The sequence below is a fragment of the Trachurus japonicus genome, chromosome 15 (assembly GCF_045865225.1).
Source record: "Trachurus japonicus isolate A0001 chromosome 15, Traja_1.0".
NCBI lineage: Eukaryota > Metazoa > Chordata > Actinopteri > Carangiformes > Carangidae > Trachurus > Trachurus japonicus.
This window is the reverse complement of record NC_140921.1, coordinates 14,836,787-14,856,974: the sequence shown is the minus strand read 5'-3', so window position 1 is coordinate 14,856,974 and position 20,188 is coordinate 14,836,787. Positions and strand designations below refer to the sequence as shown.

General features: G+C 40.7%; 1 protein-coding gene across 1 annotated transcript in view; it reads right to left on the bottom strand.

Moving 5' to 3' along the window:
• The window catches only part of LOC146973368 (E3 ubiquitin-protein ligase NEURL1-like), a 29,723-nt gene extending 11,372 nt beyond the window's left edge, over window positions 1–18,351 (bottom strand). Inside the window, exons 1-3 of the mRNA XM_085799854.1 lie at window positions 17,935–18,351; window positions 12,574–12,815; window positions 10,933–11,254 (exon numbers count right to left, since the gene is read on the bottom strand). Coding sequence (XP_085655980.1) covers window positions 10,933–11,254; window positions 12,574–12,815; window positions 17,935–17,968 — 598 coding nt within the window. The 5' untranslated portion in view covers window positions 17,969–18,351. The remainder of the gene's footprint in view (window positions 1–10,932; window positions 11,255–12,573; window positions 12,816–17,934) is intronic.
• Between the last annotated feature and the right edge of the window lie 1,837 nt (window positions 18,352–20,188).

Genomic DNA, 20,188 nt, shown 5'->3' with positions numbered 1-20,188 from the left:
AGACTGACACTGTTCAGCAGGGTCAGTGGCTGACCTCTTGGCTTTGCTTTTTAGTAAACATTGCAGCTGGGAGGAAAGAAAAATCAGAAATCAGACTCCCTCAACTTTCGCTTAACATTAGGGAGGAATTTCTTGGCTTTGGGGAAGAACACACCCATGCCAAAACATACACCTGCGGGAAAAAAAAGGCACTTCAAGTGCTTCTTCAGGTTTACCTATTCAAACAAGCTGCGATGTTCAGAAACTCTCGACGCAATCCGGAAAAACCTGTTCTGGAAAGTAAACACAATATTGGCGGAGGAGGATGTCAAGGACACGGACTGAAAACTGGCATCCTGTTTCACTGTGAACACATAACACAATGACAGCTTACGTGCTGCGGTTAAAAAGCTGTTAATAAAACCACGTGCCTCCATCTCATCTTGAACTGCCTTGCAGAGAAACTTTGGAGAAGTTTTTGATCTAAATCATTCAGTTCAACTCAGGATTTTAGTCTTGTACAACTCTCAGTTAGACAATGGTATGACACTGAATAGATAAAGAAGGGTTCACTTTATTCCTTGGCCTGGTGGAACAGGATTAGGAGGCTTTTGTTTTTTTTTTAGGCTTCAACCTCTATACAAGGTTAGCTACACCAATTGTGTGTGTGTGTGTGTTTGGGGATTTGCCCTAACTATGCATGCCTAAGGGGCCTATCCTGGGGTCCGTCTAGAATGAGTGAGTGAAGTCATCTGTCAGGAGAAAGTAGGTTGGGAGGGGGAGGTTGTGTGTGTGTGTGTGTGTGTGTCCCAAAAAGGAGAGGGATGAGCCTTCGCTTATCAAAGGGGGGGAAAAAAGAAACAGAACAGGCTCCGGGGGGAAATCTGCATTGATGAGCTTTTAAGGAGCGGTATCCCGGTAGAGATAATGGCACAGGAATATGAGCGAAAGGAAGCCGGAGGTAAAAGGCTAGAGGGTGCTGTGATATCGATACACGGGAGAAGCCCAACAGTTTGAGTATCTGAGATGCCATGTGCAATAGGAGCCACATATGTGGAGTATTTGAAAGATCAAGTCTAGTCTCTGGTTCAGTGCCAGATGTTTCTTAGTTTTTGGATCGCGATCTTGGAAAGAAAATTGGGACATGCCGAGGTGACAAATGGCGGCAGTGAAAACGGCGCCTATAGCACCTCAGGGATTTCACAACGGCCTGTCTTTTCAAGGCCAGTCAAAAGCCACTTCTGAACCTGACGTCGCTCAAGTGACTCTACATGCATTAAACACCACTAACTGTCATACAGCCCTGCTTTGAAGCTAACGCCCTTTTTTAAACAAATACATGTCTCAAGTATTTTCAAAGCGCACTTGTGTAAACCTGTCTCCAAGGAATTACAATTATATACAACTAATTTGAAACTGCCAGTGTGTTTTGAAAGAAACACACATGCGACCAGATTATGTTTTCAATCAATAAAATGAGAAAAAAAACTTTTATTTCAGAATTTGGCAAGTTGGATAAACAGACAACACAGTATTTCCCCACTAAAATAACCCATCACCACATACCCAAGCTTTTCTATAGACTGATCTAGTTTCATACATTTCAAACCAGATCACTTCATCACAGTGTTATTAAATTGAACCAAAACCACCATACTTCCCTAACCGCAAGCACTTTTGTTGCCTAAACCTCTGGTGGAACAGTTGAGCTCTTTGTGCGTGCGCCACCCACTTCAACCACCTCCTGTTGACTCTGCTGCCATTAATAAATAAACAGCAGGTCATTCATTAGAAACAAAAATAGTTGCCTTTGAACATGATCCAGGCAGCGATCAAGTACCTTTTATTGTACCTTTTACTTTAGCATATCTATTTTTGGTGAATTTATATTGTACATCAAAGACACATATGACAAGATTATATAGGCTTTATTAAAAAAAACAACTTAATTGTTACATTTAAACCAGTGGTTTCTAATCTTTTTAGCTATTGCCTCATACAAAATGAAAAGGCAGTGGCTAATTAGGACTCCCTGTCAAGTTTCATATGTGTGAGCTATTAGCAGTTCCTCCAAAGACGTTTCTTGCTTTGTGAGTTGGTTTCATTTAATTAAATGGAAGAGGTAAATCTCACAAATAAGAGCAAAGATTTAAGAAAAGCCCTAAAAACTGAAAACAGATGTATCCAACCTTGTGTTTATTTCTTCTTCCCTCTACCATTAATCATCTCATGAACCCTCAGATTTATCTTGTGACCTTCGGGATGGTGTCCAACCCCTAGGTCAGGAACTACTAGACCACACTATGTGACTTTATACAATAGTTAATGCAAAAACACAAATGCATTGCAACTAATCTAATAATGTCGTGTATACAGTATATATATATATATTTATATATTCATAACCAGTAGTAGAGGGGACATTTTACATGTTAAACAAGTACTTTTTCTTCGGACACTTTATGTCCATTTTGCTGATAAAACTGATCTCAAACACATTTCTCCAATTATAAATTCATCACATTGTTTTGGTCAAAGTGATATGAAGAGAACCTCTGTGCTTTGCACACTAGCACACACAGAGCACACATTCAATTCCCGGAGCACGCAGTCACATCTTCACTGGGACTAGACTCTGCTCATCTGAAAGTGATTAGCCTTTCCGAAGGCTTCCCCCTGTACAGCCCAGCTCCCAGGATCCAGACCTGACAGGCTCCATTATGATTTCTATTTTGATTTCTCCGCAAATCTGTTCGATTCCATCTGGGCCGATTAAATCCCAGCTGAGGCACAATAGACTGTCCAGCGGCATTTATTTTGGTTCAGCAAATCAAATAAATTCCAAGCAGTGAGATCACTTGAAACAGAGCTCTCATAAATACATAGAGCCTAATCCCAATGTGTACATGCTGGCAGATGTTAGGTCAAAGGACAGTCCTCCAACATTTTAGTTTATACCAGGCCTCTCATTTCATTGTAACCAACTGTCTGACAGAATGACTTAACTTCAATTATAATAAGGGTCCAATGGAGAAATAAAAGGAAAATCAAGATACTCGGCCAGATTTGTGCATGACACATCAACATCTGCAACGGGGATGAAGATCCTGGTTAGCTTTTAGTCTAGTTAAAACATTACAACTGGAGGACTGAGCAGAGCATGTACAATTATAATTATTCTTTTAAATATGAGTAATGAATCCGATTGTGTGTAATGTTTAAGAAGCTGTGTGAACCCCACAGAGAACTATCATCCATCTGCAGCTCCACACAGCTTTATAGTGTATTTTGACTCACTGTTTTGGTTAATTCTCACCACACCCATCAGTGTGGTTTATTGCCACAGCAGGTAGCTGTTATCAGTCAAAAAAAAAAATCTAAAATCCCACTACGTCCTACCTGCTCAGCACAAAATTGCAGAAAAACATTGGTATCAGGTGAACAGAATGGAGAATTTAGCAGGAGTTGGTGGAGACCAAAACCAGAGCTAAAAGGAGGATTAATATTGGATTATACTCATCAGGTGGACACAAATATTATATATCTTACTACTATATACATCTTGCTCCACATCTGCTGTGCAAATATGAATTTCCGATATCAGCTTGTGAGGATATGTCAGATGTTGTGTTTACAGCTTATCTGTACCCCAAATTGGCTGAACAAACAAATGTTGTAAGTTTAAAAACCTAGTGAAACAGAAGTTTAAAAACCACAGAGAAACATAGCTGTGGGAAACTGTTGGCCTCCATATGCACACCTCCTACTACGATATTTCTCAGTGAAATGTGATTTTATGTCCTGGGCAGCATTAACTAGTCCTTCCACATGGCATTTGATTGAATATTTTTCGGTAACCGCCCACATGATTGAGATGATTCATCAAATATGTTTCAATTTAACAGGAAAAAGTCAATAGACAATAGACAAAAAAGACAATATTTTTTGTAAATCTCTTCATCCCCCCCCCCCCAAGTTATTTTTTGGCGTCTTACTCTGCTCTTGACTCACACCAGCCTCAGAGGCACCGTTACCATGGTTGCCTTCATCTAACCTTTTTCTCTTGTTGATTACAGTCAATGCACTGCAGATAAAGAGGGCTTAATACTATATCTTAATCAACGGAGACCATTATAACCAGTAATTTTCTCCTTTTATTTTAAATAGACATGCTTTGTATCTAGGAGGTGTGGTACCTCCATCTGAAGTTCTCAAATGACAGTCTGTTCATATTTATATCTTTATATGTTCATGTTGTATCTTTATGCTATAGCAAGCTAATCCAGAGATATTGCATTACTGTTGTATGCTAAATATTAACAGCATTTGCACTGGAATTAGGTTAAATCTGCGCCCCATATCCAAACTATATCCTATAAATATGACATAATATGAAAAACTAAATCATCTATTACTTTTACATAATATTTTAATATTATTTTATATTAATAATAATAATGAGCTTCCACTACTGCTAAACTGAAAAACATTAGATGATGAATCTGGCATGCGTGGTGAGTCCTTAATTTAGTCAGTTTTGCCTGAATGGATGTGACTGGTTAGATTTAGCAGATAGAGCTGTGACTGGCTGAACAGCTTCAGCAGAGAACATGGCGGTGAAAAGACTCACAAGCACGGGGCAAGGAGGAACAATGTACCTACTTAGTAATGGACAACAGCCTTGGGCCACAATCATCTCTCGCAATACAATTTTTACCCAAAAAAGGTATCAACATGGGCATAGCTGGTCCTCTTGACCTGAACATAAGCTGCAGGCTCTAGTAATTTCCAAAAGAGGCAAACCCGGGACAGGGTCCATACTCTTGCAAAATCTTAATGTGACTATAATCAGGTTTAAATGTCCAGTCCCTTGAAAAAGTACCACTTTTCATTTGATTTATTGGTGTGATCAGAGCACAGAGTGGGAATGTTGAAGGAAAAGGAGAAAGAAAAGAGAGCGATAGGCTATAGCATGATTCATGATTTTAGTCTGTTTCTGCCAAAAGAATTCAGCTCAAGGAAATTACCAACTGTTTATAATATGGAGACATTTAGCATCTCTCTTTGCCTTTCTTCCTCACTGTCTGCTGTTTGCCTTTGGCTGGAAACCGACTTTTGACAGATGACTTTGCATATTGTTATTACCATGCTGAATTTCCAGTTTATTGTTTTTGGAAGATTTGGCTGTAAGCAGCAGACCAGAAATTCACATAATGGTACAACAGCCATTTGCAGTTCTTCAGAGTAATCAGACTTTTCAGGCCTATCACGTATCTTCATAAATTAGAATTAACAAAAGAGTTTAGCCATGCTCCCTTATACAGTCCTGTAGAAAGAGGTAAGAATTATAGCACACATTAAGGTACACACAAGAATAGGGAATAAAACTAAAGATTTACTTGTATTTAATGTCTTACAATTGACATTCTGTCCTGTACTGTGTTGTACTGAGCCATTTTTACCTGCATTGTTACAGGCTGACCCTACGCTGTATATCTGGCCACTTGTGTCACACCGCACCTCTCTGCCCTCTCTATATTTAACACCATTTCATCCACAAATCAAAACCCTGTGAAACACCACATAATCTATGTTGACAAGTGAAACAATAAGTGAGATCTGTAGCAAGTGAGCGTGAGCGGTAGGTGCACTGAGTGAACACAGACAAAAATAGACACAAAGAAAGGAAAGTACAGCACAGCCGGCTTCAGACAAGCCAGCGTGTTTGTTCAGCACAAAGCTTCTGAGCATTTCAACATTATCTCTTTATCTGTTGACAAAAACCCGTAGGAGTCAAAGGTACAGCGATCTTTGACAGCTATCAAATGGATTCAGTTTTAGTTTGGGTAAGATGAAGATTATATAATACAACGCAAACAAATATTGTAAATGTGAAGTGTTTACAGCTATAACCTTGTGAAGCTGTGCGAAGAGAGACAGTAGAGCTACATGCTAATGTCTAAAAGTAGCAAAACTATTTTGATGTTTGATTGGTTGAGTCATTTTTCAAGTGTTATTGCCAAATGTCCATCAGTAACAGTAATAGTAAACTGAGTATTTCGGTGTTTGGAGAGTCGTTCAGGGAAAAGAAGCTATTCAGTGACATCACATTTGGCTGCAAATAGTGATGCACATTTTTTCACAAATGTTTTGACATTTCATAGACTAAACAATGACCTGATTAAATGGGAAAATTATAAACAAAATAACCAGTACCATGTTGCCATGTTCACCATCTCATTTTAGCATGTTAGCATGTTAAGGTTTGCTAATTAATGAATCAAAAAGCTAATGAGGCATTTCACCCGTAACCACATGGTGGCGCCGGATAATAAGTCAGGAAATCAAAAAGGCATACTCTGCAAACCTAAACCGTCTCGAATGGCTTTGGTTCCAGTACCTCTATGGCATCTAGTATTTGTTAATAAATTGCACAGGCTAAGTGAGAACTTAGAGATGCCAGATGGACATCAATGTTTGCACGTCATGGAAATCCATGCAATAGTTGTCTAGACATTTCTGTAAAACACAATATATCTACTTCATGTCTGTACAAAGTTTCCCCAGAGTCCATCCCATATTTGTTGCGGTAGACCATCAGGAGTGACATTTTAATCCATAGAGCCGTGCATAAAAAAGGCTAAAATCTACATCTGTGCAAACCCTCATGTTTTTTTGTTTTTTTTTAACTAATTCCCTTGGTCCCCAGAGCTGGAACCATCCGTGATGTGTCTCGGCATGTTAGTACACATAAGAAGCATACAGCAGGAGCTTTTCCCTACCATGATGCTCCACAGACCTAATGCATCGCAACGCCGTGTGCAGAGATGATTGATGTCAACACCCTCCTCTTAATCACCTGAGAGGTACGCAGCCTCTTGACAGTCTGGCAGCCATTTTGGATTCTTCTCTAATGACTAGAGAGACAGGTTGCAGATGATGTTAGCTGATGCCGGTCTCACGGATCACTACCATTCTGTCAGTGATTAAGTGACTCATCTACCCCTAGTAAACAAACCCCCAGTAGAGCATCTTGCATCCATCAAAAGATGCCTTTGACTCGCTCCGCTTATCTAACTTGGAAGGAATCCATCATACCTGTACAAAACGGTGGATGCTGTGTGGTCTCTTGGGATTTGTCCCATAAACAAACACATTCTGTTAAGACTGCAGCCATACATGTGTTTAGAGAGCAGCATTATTTTTCTGACTGCAGAGAGGTATACTATTCCCATATGTGCTTCACTTCTGGGAGATACAGCACAACTGGAAGCACTTGCAAGTTGTGACCTGATTTCCGGATCTTCTACAACTTGATAATGCTCTAAAACGTAACAGTAACATAAAAAAAAAGGAAGACTTACCTTTTAAATGTAACATTTTTAAAATATAGCTGTTGGGACATAGTGTTCTTGTGTCATAAAATTGTATCTAAACTCAGGTTTCCTGTAATATTGCTTTAAGAAATATAAGGAAGGAAGTAAATAAACAGTGAAAATGCAGCTGACAAATTGGGCTTTGAAAACTGTTATATTGCCTAAGACATATTATGCACTTGAGGAAACCTTTTGTCAGTCCCTCAATGGGCTAATGTGTCTTCAACAGCACATGCCGTTCTGTACAAAACCCAAGCAAGGCACTTTAGTCTTTATTGATAGCTGCATGAGTAGGACAAGGGTGGTGATGTAACAGATCTTCCTTAAATTGCATAGGCAGCATTGTTGGTCTGGACAACCCCTGAGGCTCAGTTTGATTTCAGCAGATTAATTTAGCTTCCTCTCTTACGCAACGGCATCTCAGCTTTCAAGCTGTCTCACTGATCTCAGGCTCACCTTTGACTCCCTTCATGGGTGGCTAGCTCCTGAACTGCGCTCCCTTGATAATAGCTCAGAGAGGAAACAACACAGCTCTTGAAAAGATCCTTAAACATCAGAATAAGAATACCTGATAGCAGGAAAACTGTTTTGGCAGCAGGCTGCATTGAGAGACAGCGCAAGTGAAACAATAGCAGCTTTGATGAATTCCTTAATATAGCATGTAAGGTTGTAAAAGATCAAACGAGCGCAGAGGAATCCTGTGGTGCATGTGTGTGATGTGGATTATCCACAGGCTAAATAATACTACAAACCATCTACTGTATAAATGCAGCGCTTTCATAGTAGGCTATTGCTGCTGAATGAAAGAAAAAAACATCCTCCAAAATCAACCTTTTTTCTTTTAGACAATGATGCAAGATTACCACAGGTTCAGACGAAGAGGCTCCACTCTTTTATAAATAGGAAGGATCACAGAAACCATTAGTTCAAACAAGCCAATCAAAGAAGATTTTTGTCAGAACAGCGATGATGCATTGTGGCTGCAACACTGTCTTCAGTAGACGTCTATGCTCAGGTGGCGTTTCACACAAAACGCGGTGACAGTTACGCTGATGTGTGCTGACATGCGAGCTGGGACACTTTTATAATTAATCAATGAAAAATTAAAGGCGAGGAAGCTATTCACAGACAGGATGTGATCAGATACAGTTATGTTCACTACTAGGGTTTTAAAGTAGGAGGGAGAGCTGGTTGGGCTGAGCTGTAGGCTGGGGAGTGATGTCGTATAACACAAAAGAATAGTTTGTCTTACAGATAAAATGGTTATAGTGTTTTAGAGAAGTGAAAATCTCCATCACAGTCTGTATATCTTTATTTTCTCAACATAAATACACAAGATGCAGAGGTCATTATATTCTGAATTTTAGTCACTAGTATCTCTGGAAATACTGAATCCTACTCTTCCCATAATGCAACTAAGTGTGTATTGTGTATCACACATCTATTACTTACCCAACCAATTATTATTTTCTTACACTTTGAAGTGGAACACTACCAATTTTACACATCAAACACAGCAAGCATTAACACATATCTCCATCTAAATTACGGGTGGTTGCACTGCATTGTGGGCAATGTATGCACCAGGCCTTGACAAGGAAAGAGAACATGTGGAGCAAAAAAGACCAAGGAAATTGTCCATCTTGAGTCAAACAGTGTTATACGTAAGAAAGCAATATTAAATCAGTATTGGACTCCTATCAGGAAAACGCTTTTAAAGCTCCCTTTAGGGCCATAAAAGATGTTGTACAACCGTTTCAGAGGCTGAATTATCTTCTTGGTGACAAGTAACCTGATCTTTCTCTGTAAGAAGCTCCTTTAATAACACAAAACCTAACAAACTAAAACACATTATCTGACTGACTCAGCAAATTCATATTACTTATGTCAACAGGTTTATCGCAACCTCTTTTCTTTTATACTTTTACTGTCTTGCACGTTTATCACAAAAGCCAAATCAAGGTCACCTAACCAAGCCATTCTCTACACTCCACAGAGCTTATTCACAGCTCCACGCTCCATTTGTCTCCTGTAAAGGAAAAAAAACACAAAAAAAACAACTGCAGCAGATCTGTAATTCCCACCTGGACAGATTGTGTGATAACAAGCTCACAACAGGTGAAATTTGGCTCAATTTATCAGCTGGTGTAGCATTAATTTCAGACCATTGTGTAAGCATCATTAAGAATCAAAATGCACCCTTCTGTTAAAGGAAAATACGCACATGTGCCAGTTTGCAACACCAGACTTTGATGTGTCCGCCCATATTTCAGAGACTAAGTGTCTGCTGAACTGCAGCCAACTGCTGAGACAATACAGGGCCTTTGAGATATACCATGCTCTCAAGTAGTGACGCTCTCGGACTATAGAGGAAAGCTGATATCGAAGTGATCCTGCAGTTGACTGAGGGCCGAGGCTTTTCGGTTTAAGCCATCAATGTGGGGATGAAGGTGATCAATGTGGGAAAGTCAGAGTAGAAACTGGGAGATTTAGAGCAGCTGGCCTCATTCACAGGCATAAAGAACATCCACAGACTGCAAGAAGTCTTGTTTTTAAATTGTAAAATGGGAAAAATCATGTCTTGTGCCACATAGTTTACTGAACGTAACTCTCATTTTAGCACGTGGATGTGTCTCAGGGGTGACTGCAGGGTGACCACACGTCACGACTTGGATCCAAAGAGTGAGACATTCCACTGGTTTGATTGTCTTGGAAAAAAATACCCCCAGACATGTCATTACCTGACATCATCCCTCTTGTTGTCTGTCCTCTTGGGATGGCCAACACACTCCTCTTGTTCTTTGACAAGAGCTGCGTGCTGCTCAGCACCGCATGGCCACTGAACCCCAGATAGTCGCACTCTGGCACTGGATAGCGAACAGCCCATCATGAGATAGCACGCTTCTCGTTGTCAAACACGCCGCAAGAAATGAGGTTAAATGGCACTATCTGCACAATATGGGAGCCTCTTCTATTTTTATTAACGGTGCTGACAGCCTCTATTCTTTTCGAGAGAGGCGGCACGATTCTTGGAAATGGTTATAAATAAGTATTGAGGCGTCTGCAAGGATTTCTATTTATCTCTTTAGCATAGTTTTACATTGTTTTCAAAAATTGAAGACAGCTGCTTGCGTCGCATGGCGTGTTTCATACATGCATCTCAATCTGCAATCCAGTCATTCTTCAGATTATTCAGTGTGGTGAAAGAGTGATCTTAATGACTGAGAGGGATCTGGTTGTTCCTAATTTCTTTGATGTAATGACCCTTTAAACAACACAGTAGGGGACATGTTAAAAGGATTTCAGACATTCTGAAATTCTGCCTTAAGGGAAATTTCTTTGATTCTAACAACCGTGGTAACTGTACAAGTTATCTAATCTCCCACCATCTTTTTTCCATTGAGCTATTTGGTGGGTGTGGGAAAAGTAAGAGCAGTGTATGTAACATCACCTCGAAGTGCTCGTGATGAAAAAAAACGTCAGATGCAGATAATTTCCTGCGGTGAAGAAGCACGATAGAAAAACAATCACTCAGAGTGCAAAATGAATTAAAAAAAAGAAAAACTACGTTACTCACCTAGCAGCTGGACCCCCCTGGTGAGGCCATAGACATCTATGAGAGCCCACAGAGGCTCAGAGACGTGGACGCCGCTGAAGAACAGCATGGAGCTGGAGTCGTTGATTCGGTAAAACACTCTGCCCTTCTTGTCCACCCAGAAGGAGATGACGTTTCCCTCATTGGAGAGCTCCTCCGGCAGGGCTTTTGCCCAGAAGCCGCTCTGGGAGACCAGGTCAGGGCAGGCGTACTTGGGCAAGGTGTCGGGGTTGATCCTGGACGGGTCTTTACATGTGAAACCAAGTCGCAGGGCACCGCTCCAGCAGCACTGTTTTTTAGTGATCTGGAGAGAACAGATTTGTAATCAGCGAAAATAACCAGCTGATGAAGATGAATCTCTCTTTAGAAGATCATGTGAGCAGCTCTGTGAGACGGCAACAAAAAGGTGCTTTGGGTCTCTCTGTTGTGGTGAGTTGGCATGATAGAATTCGCTAATTAGCACTGAACATAAAGCACAGCTAAGGCTCATTGAAACAGCATTCATCTCTCTGCTGTTTGATCATATGCATTTGGCTAATTAAAATTCAGATCGTTAAGATGAAAAATTTCAGTTCTTGCAGTTCACCCTGAGGGGGACATGATGCTTGGGTCAAGTTTCAAGGCAATCCAATGTGTTATCTTCCACAATGCCAAAGCTGCTAGCGTGGCTAAAAACAACACATTTGCTGTTAAGCAAACTAAAACTTAGCTACCTTGGTATGTTTATCACCTGCAAACGATTTTTGTCTTATTTCGAACCTCTGTTTACTTTGCATTTGCCGTGCAAGATAACAGTATTCCTCACATGGCAATGCTTGCCCTGCTCTCTCACTTTCGAGACATAGATGGCCTGATAGGTGAAGTGGAAACTTGTTCTAAGCTGCTGCTGCTTTGGCCCACACAAGAGCAGAGGGAGAAAAGAGAGAAAATGAAAACAGGGCAGCAAAGAAGGGGGATGAAGAGGGAGAGAGCGAGCAAGTGAGAAGAAGAAAAACAAAAACATTCTGAGAATCAAAGACAGAGACAGTCAGGACTTTGCTTTTCATGACAGTCCCAACTTTCTCACTACTGTACTGTTCATAGTAATATCACAAAGTGTAGTCTGCACTGGTGTTGATACTGCAGTGTCTTGGCATTAGTATACAAGGAATTGGTGCACAGCATTGTTTTGAATGAAGTAATGATTTTTGCAGGAAATGATGGAAGGATAAGATGACTAATGCTGGTCGTGGTGCATCCCTGGTGACAGCAAAATGTTTTTTAAAAATATTACTGCTTATTGCAGATGCAGAAGTCCCGCATATGCATCCAGTATGTTTGTTTTGATTAGTGAAACATGTCAACGTGAGGATGAGGGAATAGTTTCATGTTTTCTTTTATGGTTTTCATTCTGTCATACATTGCATCATGTCACAACAGTTATTACATCAGCGCCACAAAATCCTTTGATTTTAATTACAAACTTACAATGACTATGTCACAGCTGAGCCAGTTTAAATCAATAGGGCACCAGTGAAATACTGTGTGAACTTCACCAGTGCTCATGGTTAGAAAACCACCACGACACAGGGTTGTTTGTTAGTGTTTTTTTCATACTTCACACTCCTGTAGCATTGTGTTTACCTTCAATCGAACTTGCTCATACACAGCGATGGGTCTGTTGCTGAAAGTGATGGCGTTACAGAAGCTGGCCTGTCTCTTCACTGTCCTCTGGGACATGTCCATGACGATTTGTGAGCCCTTGGTGCTGGGGTGGAATAGCAGTGGGATGGAGGACAAGCCTCCACACGGCTGTATGGGCAGGCAGCGCTTGGGCTTGTGGTGGCATCTGTGTGATGTCGCAGGAAACGGCCCGTTCAGAGAGTCTGTGTAGAGAGGAGAGAGTTGGTTTCTTAGTTTTGTCTCTACAGGTAGGGAGCAGGAAAATCACCAAGTTTTAGATCAAAATAGACTGTCTGTCTAATAATTTTTCATATAGCCTAATACACTGACATCTTGACACATGTCATTTCCTCTCATGTATCCTCCCTGCTCCCAGATCATTCAATTAAGTAAAAACGCATTAAAATAATCTAATACTTGCATTCTCTTTCCAGCTCCTCTAGGTAGAATAGTACAACCACACTGTGCAGACACGTACAATGCACAGGGTAAATTACATGGTAAAATGTCCTTGGATGGAAAAAAAAAACTCCCACAAGGACAGAATTGCTCCCATGATTACGCAATTATGGAGAACAATACACCTATGAGAGGTTCATTCAAAATGCTCTAATTTCGGTAAATGGTCATTTCCAGTAACACCCATCGCTTTTTTTTGTTATTCTACATCTTGCCAAATTTTTAAACTAGTCTGCGTTGCATTTGTGGTTTGTTTCATTCTCTGCTGGAACACATTTGTCTAATAGTGAGTAGAAAGTGGTAAAGGAAGCAGGAGGAGGAGGAGGATAAAGAAAACAAAAGCCAATATGTAAGGTGCAAACAAAGCAACTCTTATAATAGTGGGGAGTGGTTGTTATATAGGTCCCATTGAGGTTTTTGACTGCTTTTTAATGAAAACACATCAATTGCAGCGTTCATGCCCGAAAGTCAATTCCCAAAAACTAATGGTATAAGTATCACTGCGATTAAATGAGATTTAACGGTATTTGTTGTTGCTTTGTTGGTAAAGGAAGTGGCAAAATAAGAGCAGACCCACAGGAGAACATCTGACTCAACATGCAGCTGAGCTTTTACATTTTCCCATGCAGCCCTGTGAATCATAACTGCTCCCACTTACCATAATAACTAATAGAGCCAAACATCTTTTTTTTTTCTCACATCACATCTGTCGCTCTGGGTTTTAGACTGATAAAGAATCTGTTCAAAGTCATCATGAGCCTGATTTCACACTCACTACCCTTCGTTGAGAGCAACTCTCTCCCAATTTTTGTTTCCACGTCTCTCTTTGAAGCACTACGCCAAGGTCACTGTGGTTTAGTGGAGGAGGCATTTTCTCACAGACATTGTGTTCTCATTAAAACGTGAGGCAGGGCTTTATTTTGAACTGAACGAATCTCATCTCATCAAGTGATTTTTGTAGTTTTCTGTCCCACAATACTTTTGTCCTATCCATCGTGACATCTCGGCATCATAAAATCCAGCCAATCTGCCAAGCCTGGCAGCCGAATAAATAATTTAGGCCTAATTAACACTTCTTTGTCCTTCAGAACTGCCTGTATTTTCACACCTAAATTTCAAATACTGGTGGATGCTGCTTGTGTTTGCCCGTGAGAGATGTAGACGATATCAGGCTTTGCTGAAAGACAGCTATTCATGCTGTCCACCAAGTGACCTTGGAGGGTCAAGAGGTTTATAAAATGCCCCAGAGACAAATCAATAAAGACTGTCAGGATTGGCAATGACTGATCATATGACTTCTGACACCATCCCCGTTTAAAGGTCACCGTCCAGGGCAGAGACGGAGGCGAGAGCTGTGGGGGCGAAGATGTGGAAATTGCATTAAACTAGAGATACTATCCATTGGACGGCATTGTCACATATTATTACAGCGTCTTCCCCTTTAAATGACAATCAGAGAGGCTCTGCCAAGTGTTTCTGGGCTCAGTACAGTGTATTTGTTAAGATCTTCACATTCTCTTGTCGCCGTAGAACAATGCCGAATTGTGTGCACTGCGCACAACAGTGGTCTTCAATGAAGTCATAACAAATCCTTCAACCTCATTGCATCATGATGTCATGTCAGACGTGATGTCTTCAGGAAAAGCAAACAGGACTGTATTGTACTCCATCAATAACCAGATCCGAGTATTTCCTGAGAGGTCTGAAAACAGAAGCAACACCTCACAGGCCTCTGCAGGCGCTGCAGCAACAACACTCACTGCTTTACCATCTAACCAGAGAATCCAATATCTTCTTTCATTCTCTCGACATTAATACCATCTCTGCTGCTGTGAAATTGAATTTTCCAGTATTTTTTTAAGAGCAGTTTTATTTTTACTCTCAGGCCAGTTGGAATGAGTTTACAGCCTTCGGAACACACCAAAGGCTGTATAAACCATGAATTAGGTCAAATCAGTAAATAAATGGATAAATAAAAATACCACATTTGATTTACTGTAAGTGATATTTGGTCAGAGCCAGAAGTCCTGATGACACAGTTGCTGTGTTTAAAAAAACTCATGCAACCTGACGGAGACGTCAGCGTAAACAGTGACCAGAGCTCTGCCGTGATAAAAGAGAGGTGCCATGACAAACGTCAGATGAGCAACTTAAGGAAGGATAATGTTACTTAATGCACCACCGCACACAATGTGACTGGCTCTGCTGTCATTAATGGGAAAGGACAAACAGTGCAGAGACAAAGAGTGGCCCTGGCCAGTGTCACCTGGCCTCCTACGCTCCTCTGTGTTTTATCCCCTCAACAGACGCCCTAATGTGGCGTGACGTTAGCATCGAGGAGACGAGCACTCACAGGCAGCAGCCTCGGGAGCTGCGGGGCATTTTTTTTAGCTTTCGCAAATATGTCATACTTTGTGAGGAGGTAAACATTTATTCTCAAACACTTTGAAGGTTTTCCGTGTCATCACAAACCAGTCCTGCTACAGTTTATGATTAATTTGGTGACATACCATGAATTATGCAAATACTAGAATAGAGAAGATGTATACAACCAGTGAAGGCTTGATAAGTGTCCCCTGGAGAGTTGCTTCACAGACAATGCTGAACTCTATCATGTAAATGATAGAACTGGATTATTAGTGTAGCTAAAGTTGGGGTCTCTAGGGAAAAGTCACAGGGTTTGACAGGAGTTCAAAAATTGATTAATTTGGCAGTACTCATTTTAAAATTGTGTTTTACTTACGGCAGAGATCTACTATTCCTTCAAGTTATGAGCAAAAGAGCGCTACAGTGTATGTACTGCAGTGTAATGTAGAGTGACGTTTTGGGATGTAACTAATAATAATTTTTGATCCATAACGTCAGATTATTTTTTCGATTGATGGATGGTTGTTTTTCTTTTGAACACTGTAAAATAATAGACTTTCACACAATTTCCAAAAGCTCAATTTCGTCTAACTAATGGACCAGAACTACTCTATCTATCATAGAGTAAAGGCAACCAGAAAACTTTTCCATCTGAGGGGCTGAGAGCACAGCATTTGAGTTTTCAAACTAATTGCTTATTGATTTTATGCAAATCTGGTAATTGATTAATTGACTAATCAGTGTAGCTCATCGTAGATCATCTTGTTTTACAGGGAATTTTTCTTAAAGAGGAGAATGACGAAAGCCAAAATTGAAATACAGATCTAGATGATGGCACAGTTTGTTCGATACAACTCTAATTGCCTTTCTTGACAAGTGGTTGAACCTCTTAACTGAGGCCGCGCTGTGACGCCGACACGTCAGTAACACAATCATGCAGCTTTGCCAAATGTGGAGAGGTGAGAGCTGAATGATTCATGAGCCCTTGGGCTGGACAGGGGCCCTGACACATGACAGGGATTATAGATATTTACATTTACGGGCCCCTGCCTGAGCTCTTGTCAGAGGGCCAAGAATTTCTAGCAGCGCCCCTGCTGCGCACCTGTATTGTTGTTTCACACCAGTGGACCCTCACAATGAAATTGGAAAAAGGACTATGTGTATTGGCCCATATCCATCTATCCATCTGGTAAATGAGAAATGTTTACTGTGTCCTGGCCATGCACTGTAGATCAATTCCAACTCAAAGTTTCATTATACACTACACGTGCCTGTGCTTTACAGCCAAACAAAATCAGTTCATATAATAACATCTTTGCTGATTGGCTGCAACTAAGTGAAGGATTAATTCCATCACTGATTAATCTGGTGGTTGTTATTCATGACTAATCAATTAATTGTTCCTCAAACCAAAGTGACGTATTAATATGTTTGGTTTATTCAACCCACACCCTGTGGGTTACATAAACCACAAAATAACATAGAGTCTTCATAGTTGACAAGTTGGAACCAGACATGACATTTAGGTCTTCAAACTGATTGATTATCTACATTATCTCTTATTACATGATCAACTGTTACAGCTCTATGATGAATATACAGTATATATTCATGTTTAACACACAAGCAAACTTATTTTGAAAGTTGTCAAGTGTGAAAGTTTTCAGCACATTTCATCTCCATATACAGTAGTGAATAAATGTAATTATGCAGTAAATGTTTCACTGTAAGAAAACTCAGTTTGAGACTATACACATCAATAATTGTATTTGAGATGAAGGCATCAATCTGAAGGCCTATGTCCGTTGGCCACAAAGTTGCCAGAAACAATATAAAATGACATGTGAGAACAGATAAATAAAAACACCCGATGCACCTGTTTACTACCATCATTTCAGACATGCATATATGATCACTTGATAGCCACCAGATAGTCAGTCCTCAAATGACACTTAAGTTGTGCATGTGTCACTGTTTGCCAGCAATGCAGAGTGTGATCACTCGCAACTGTTGGCCACAAAGTCAACAAGTCAGGTCGGAAAAGTTAGTTAATGTGAAGCCTTGTTTGCCAGCTTGATTCAGTTTGACCCGTTTGGCTGCTTTAATGCTGTAAACAGGCATCAGGGAGAAGTGGAACAAGGCTGGGAAACTTGCATCTCTGGGGAGTTTCTATAATTTCATCCCATGTGTGTGTGAATGAGTCTTTTTTTTCTTTCTTTCTTTCTTTCTTTCTTTTTTTTTTTTGCAAAACACAGCTTCCTCTCCATATCCTCGTCTATTAAGAGTCAGTCGTGACTTACAGATGGTGGTAAAACTTGGCCAAAGCAGCTACTTTCACTTCTCATTTATTTTAGGCAGCCCAGGACGCCTACAGTTTCCATGCACACATGCAAGAAGAGGCTGCACGAGCTCCGTTCGATCGTTATTGGCTTGCATCACACCAATAATAAACATTAATCAATCAATCCCGGCTGCTGTGATGCCAGATGATCTTACCGTAGATGCTATTTCTGGTGATCTGACCTCCCATGGCTGGATGCAAGGTGCGTTCACCTCTTCTGGAGCTGCCGGCTGGATCCACACTTAATTCACATTCAGCGGCGACATCGTCTCTTGACCGTCGCGACGTCGTTCAGCCGAAATATATATATAAAAAAATAATTAAAAGAAAAAAAGTGATCAAGTGATCGAAGTGATTCAACCTCGAGCCTCATCGACGTTAAGCAGCGAGCAGACACAGGCAGACACAAACGCGCAGCGGCTTCTTCCAGTCCGCGCACAGATCACGCTGAAATTAACATAAAAGGTGGTAGTGGAGGTGGAGCCTGCCAGGAATATTAACGCTGTAGCTACCAGAGTGATCACCAGCTGTAAATCACCATTATATTGCTATATGGACACGCAGAGGACACTAATCCTCCTGTAATTTCCAACAGCTCTACAGAGTCTTTGCATGTGCTGATGAGTTTTTTTCTTTTTCTTTTTTTCACGACTCATTTTTCAGCCATACCGTCTCCAGTCCCTGTTGTTGTCTTTGTTGAAGATGCAAAGCAGGTTCTGTTGGGTAAATCCCCACCATCACCGCCACACCACCACCTGTTGATTAACCTGTTTGCTCCTATCTCTTTCAGTGTCATTCTCTCTTTCACTTTGAAAGTGCAGCCTGCTCCTTTTATATACAAGTAAGAGTCATATCATCCCAGGATCACTCCAATCAGAAGATGAGGAGGGGAAATAAAAGTGCATGGAGAAAACTGTTCTGGCAGCAGGGTCTTCAGTTTATAACCCACTGGCAGAAAAACCTGCACGGAAACCCCCAGTTAAAGTCTCTTCTAGAGGAAATGAATGAAAGTGACAGATGATGTAAAGATGTTACGCCGCAGAGTGCTGCTTCCAACTATTGAAAGTTTTAAGGGTTTTGTGGGGGTTTATTGCATCTAAAGCCACCGTGTTTACTCGTGTTTGGAGATTTTCCTTTTGCAGTTTGTGGCAATATGATTCCTAATATATTATGACAGTGGAGTTGCAGCAATGATCAGGCAGAAATGACCACTGGAGCCCAAACAGGGAGGTTATGCAGTAAATTAACTTCTGTTTCCATTTCATAAAAGTAGATTTTTTATTTATCTATTTTTTTTGGAGTCTGTGGGGTAGCACATTTTCTTTTTCTGTGACAAAATGAGCATAGAACATTGCGTTCATTCGTGGATCACTGCCAGACATGGTGGCGTAATCTACCATCAAGAGTAATACGTTTTTCTCTCAGACAGAGTTTTATGTCCTTCACTTTTTCCTTCAAAGTAAAGGAACAACTTGTCAGGGTGTCTCTGAAGTGTCTTACTTCAGAGGTTCAGAGTTGGCAATGATGGGTCCTCGTCCCCAGTGGGCACCTCTCAGGATCTGCCTTGTCGCCTTAGCGTTTACATAACTTGTGTCGGCAGCCAGGCCTGTGAGACTCTGCATTGGCGCAGTAGCATGAGCTATATTCTCATGTTGTTTATACAAAACTGATTGCGGTCAGCTTTGACTGTCTGTAAGCAATTTGCGATGAGGGTAAAGCCGTATGACTCTGGGTTTTTTCATGCTGCATTTTACATAGCGATATTCAGCGAAAAAGTGGTCCAACAGATTTTATTTGTCACATGGAAACTGAGATGAGCTAAAAATATCAAAGCAAAAACGCGTGAACAGAACACTTACGAATTTATGGCATGGGCCCTGTAGCTATGACAGTCACACTTAATGTAGTTTGACGGGCCACCTGATCACTGCGCTGTCAAAATCTGACTGGCTCTTGTGTAATGCAAGGAGAAGTATTGTTTGCTGTGAAATGATAAATCATGATGCACTGTGTCCTGCAGTAATGTCAGAGCAGCAGGCCACTAATCCAGCCACATATCTCCAAAATATCAATAGCAAAACACAAATAAAACACAAAATAATATTTTGCCTAAATGCCTCCTGACATGGCTGCACACCAGAGGGAAGATCACAATATTTCTGACAGTCTTTTTAGACGGTCTGTGCAGTATGCACCTTTCTAGGGTGCAAGTGCAATCATCACCTCATACAGCGCTATTACCTCTGATCAAAATCTCTGCTGACATGTCTTGTACACCATACAGTATAAGGTGCCACCCAGACTTACACAGCAGCATCATTTGAAGTCATTTAGTGCTTAATTTGTGGTCTCTTTGTAATGTTTCTTTTATCGTTTTGCTTCTCTTTTCAGTATTTTAATTAATTTCCC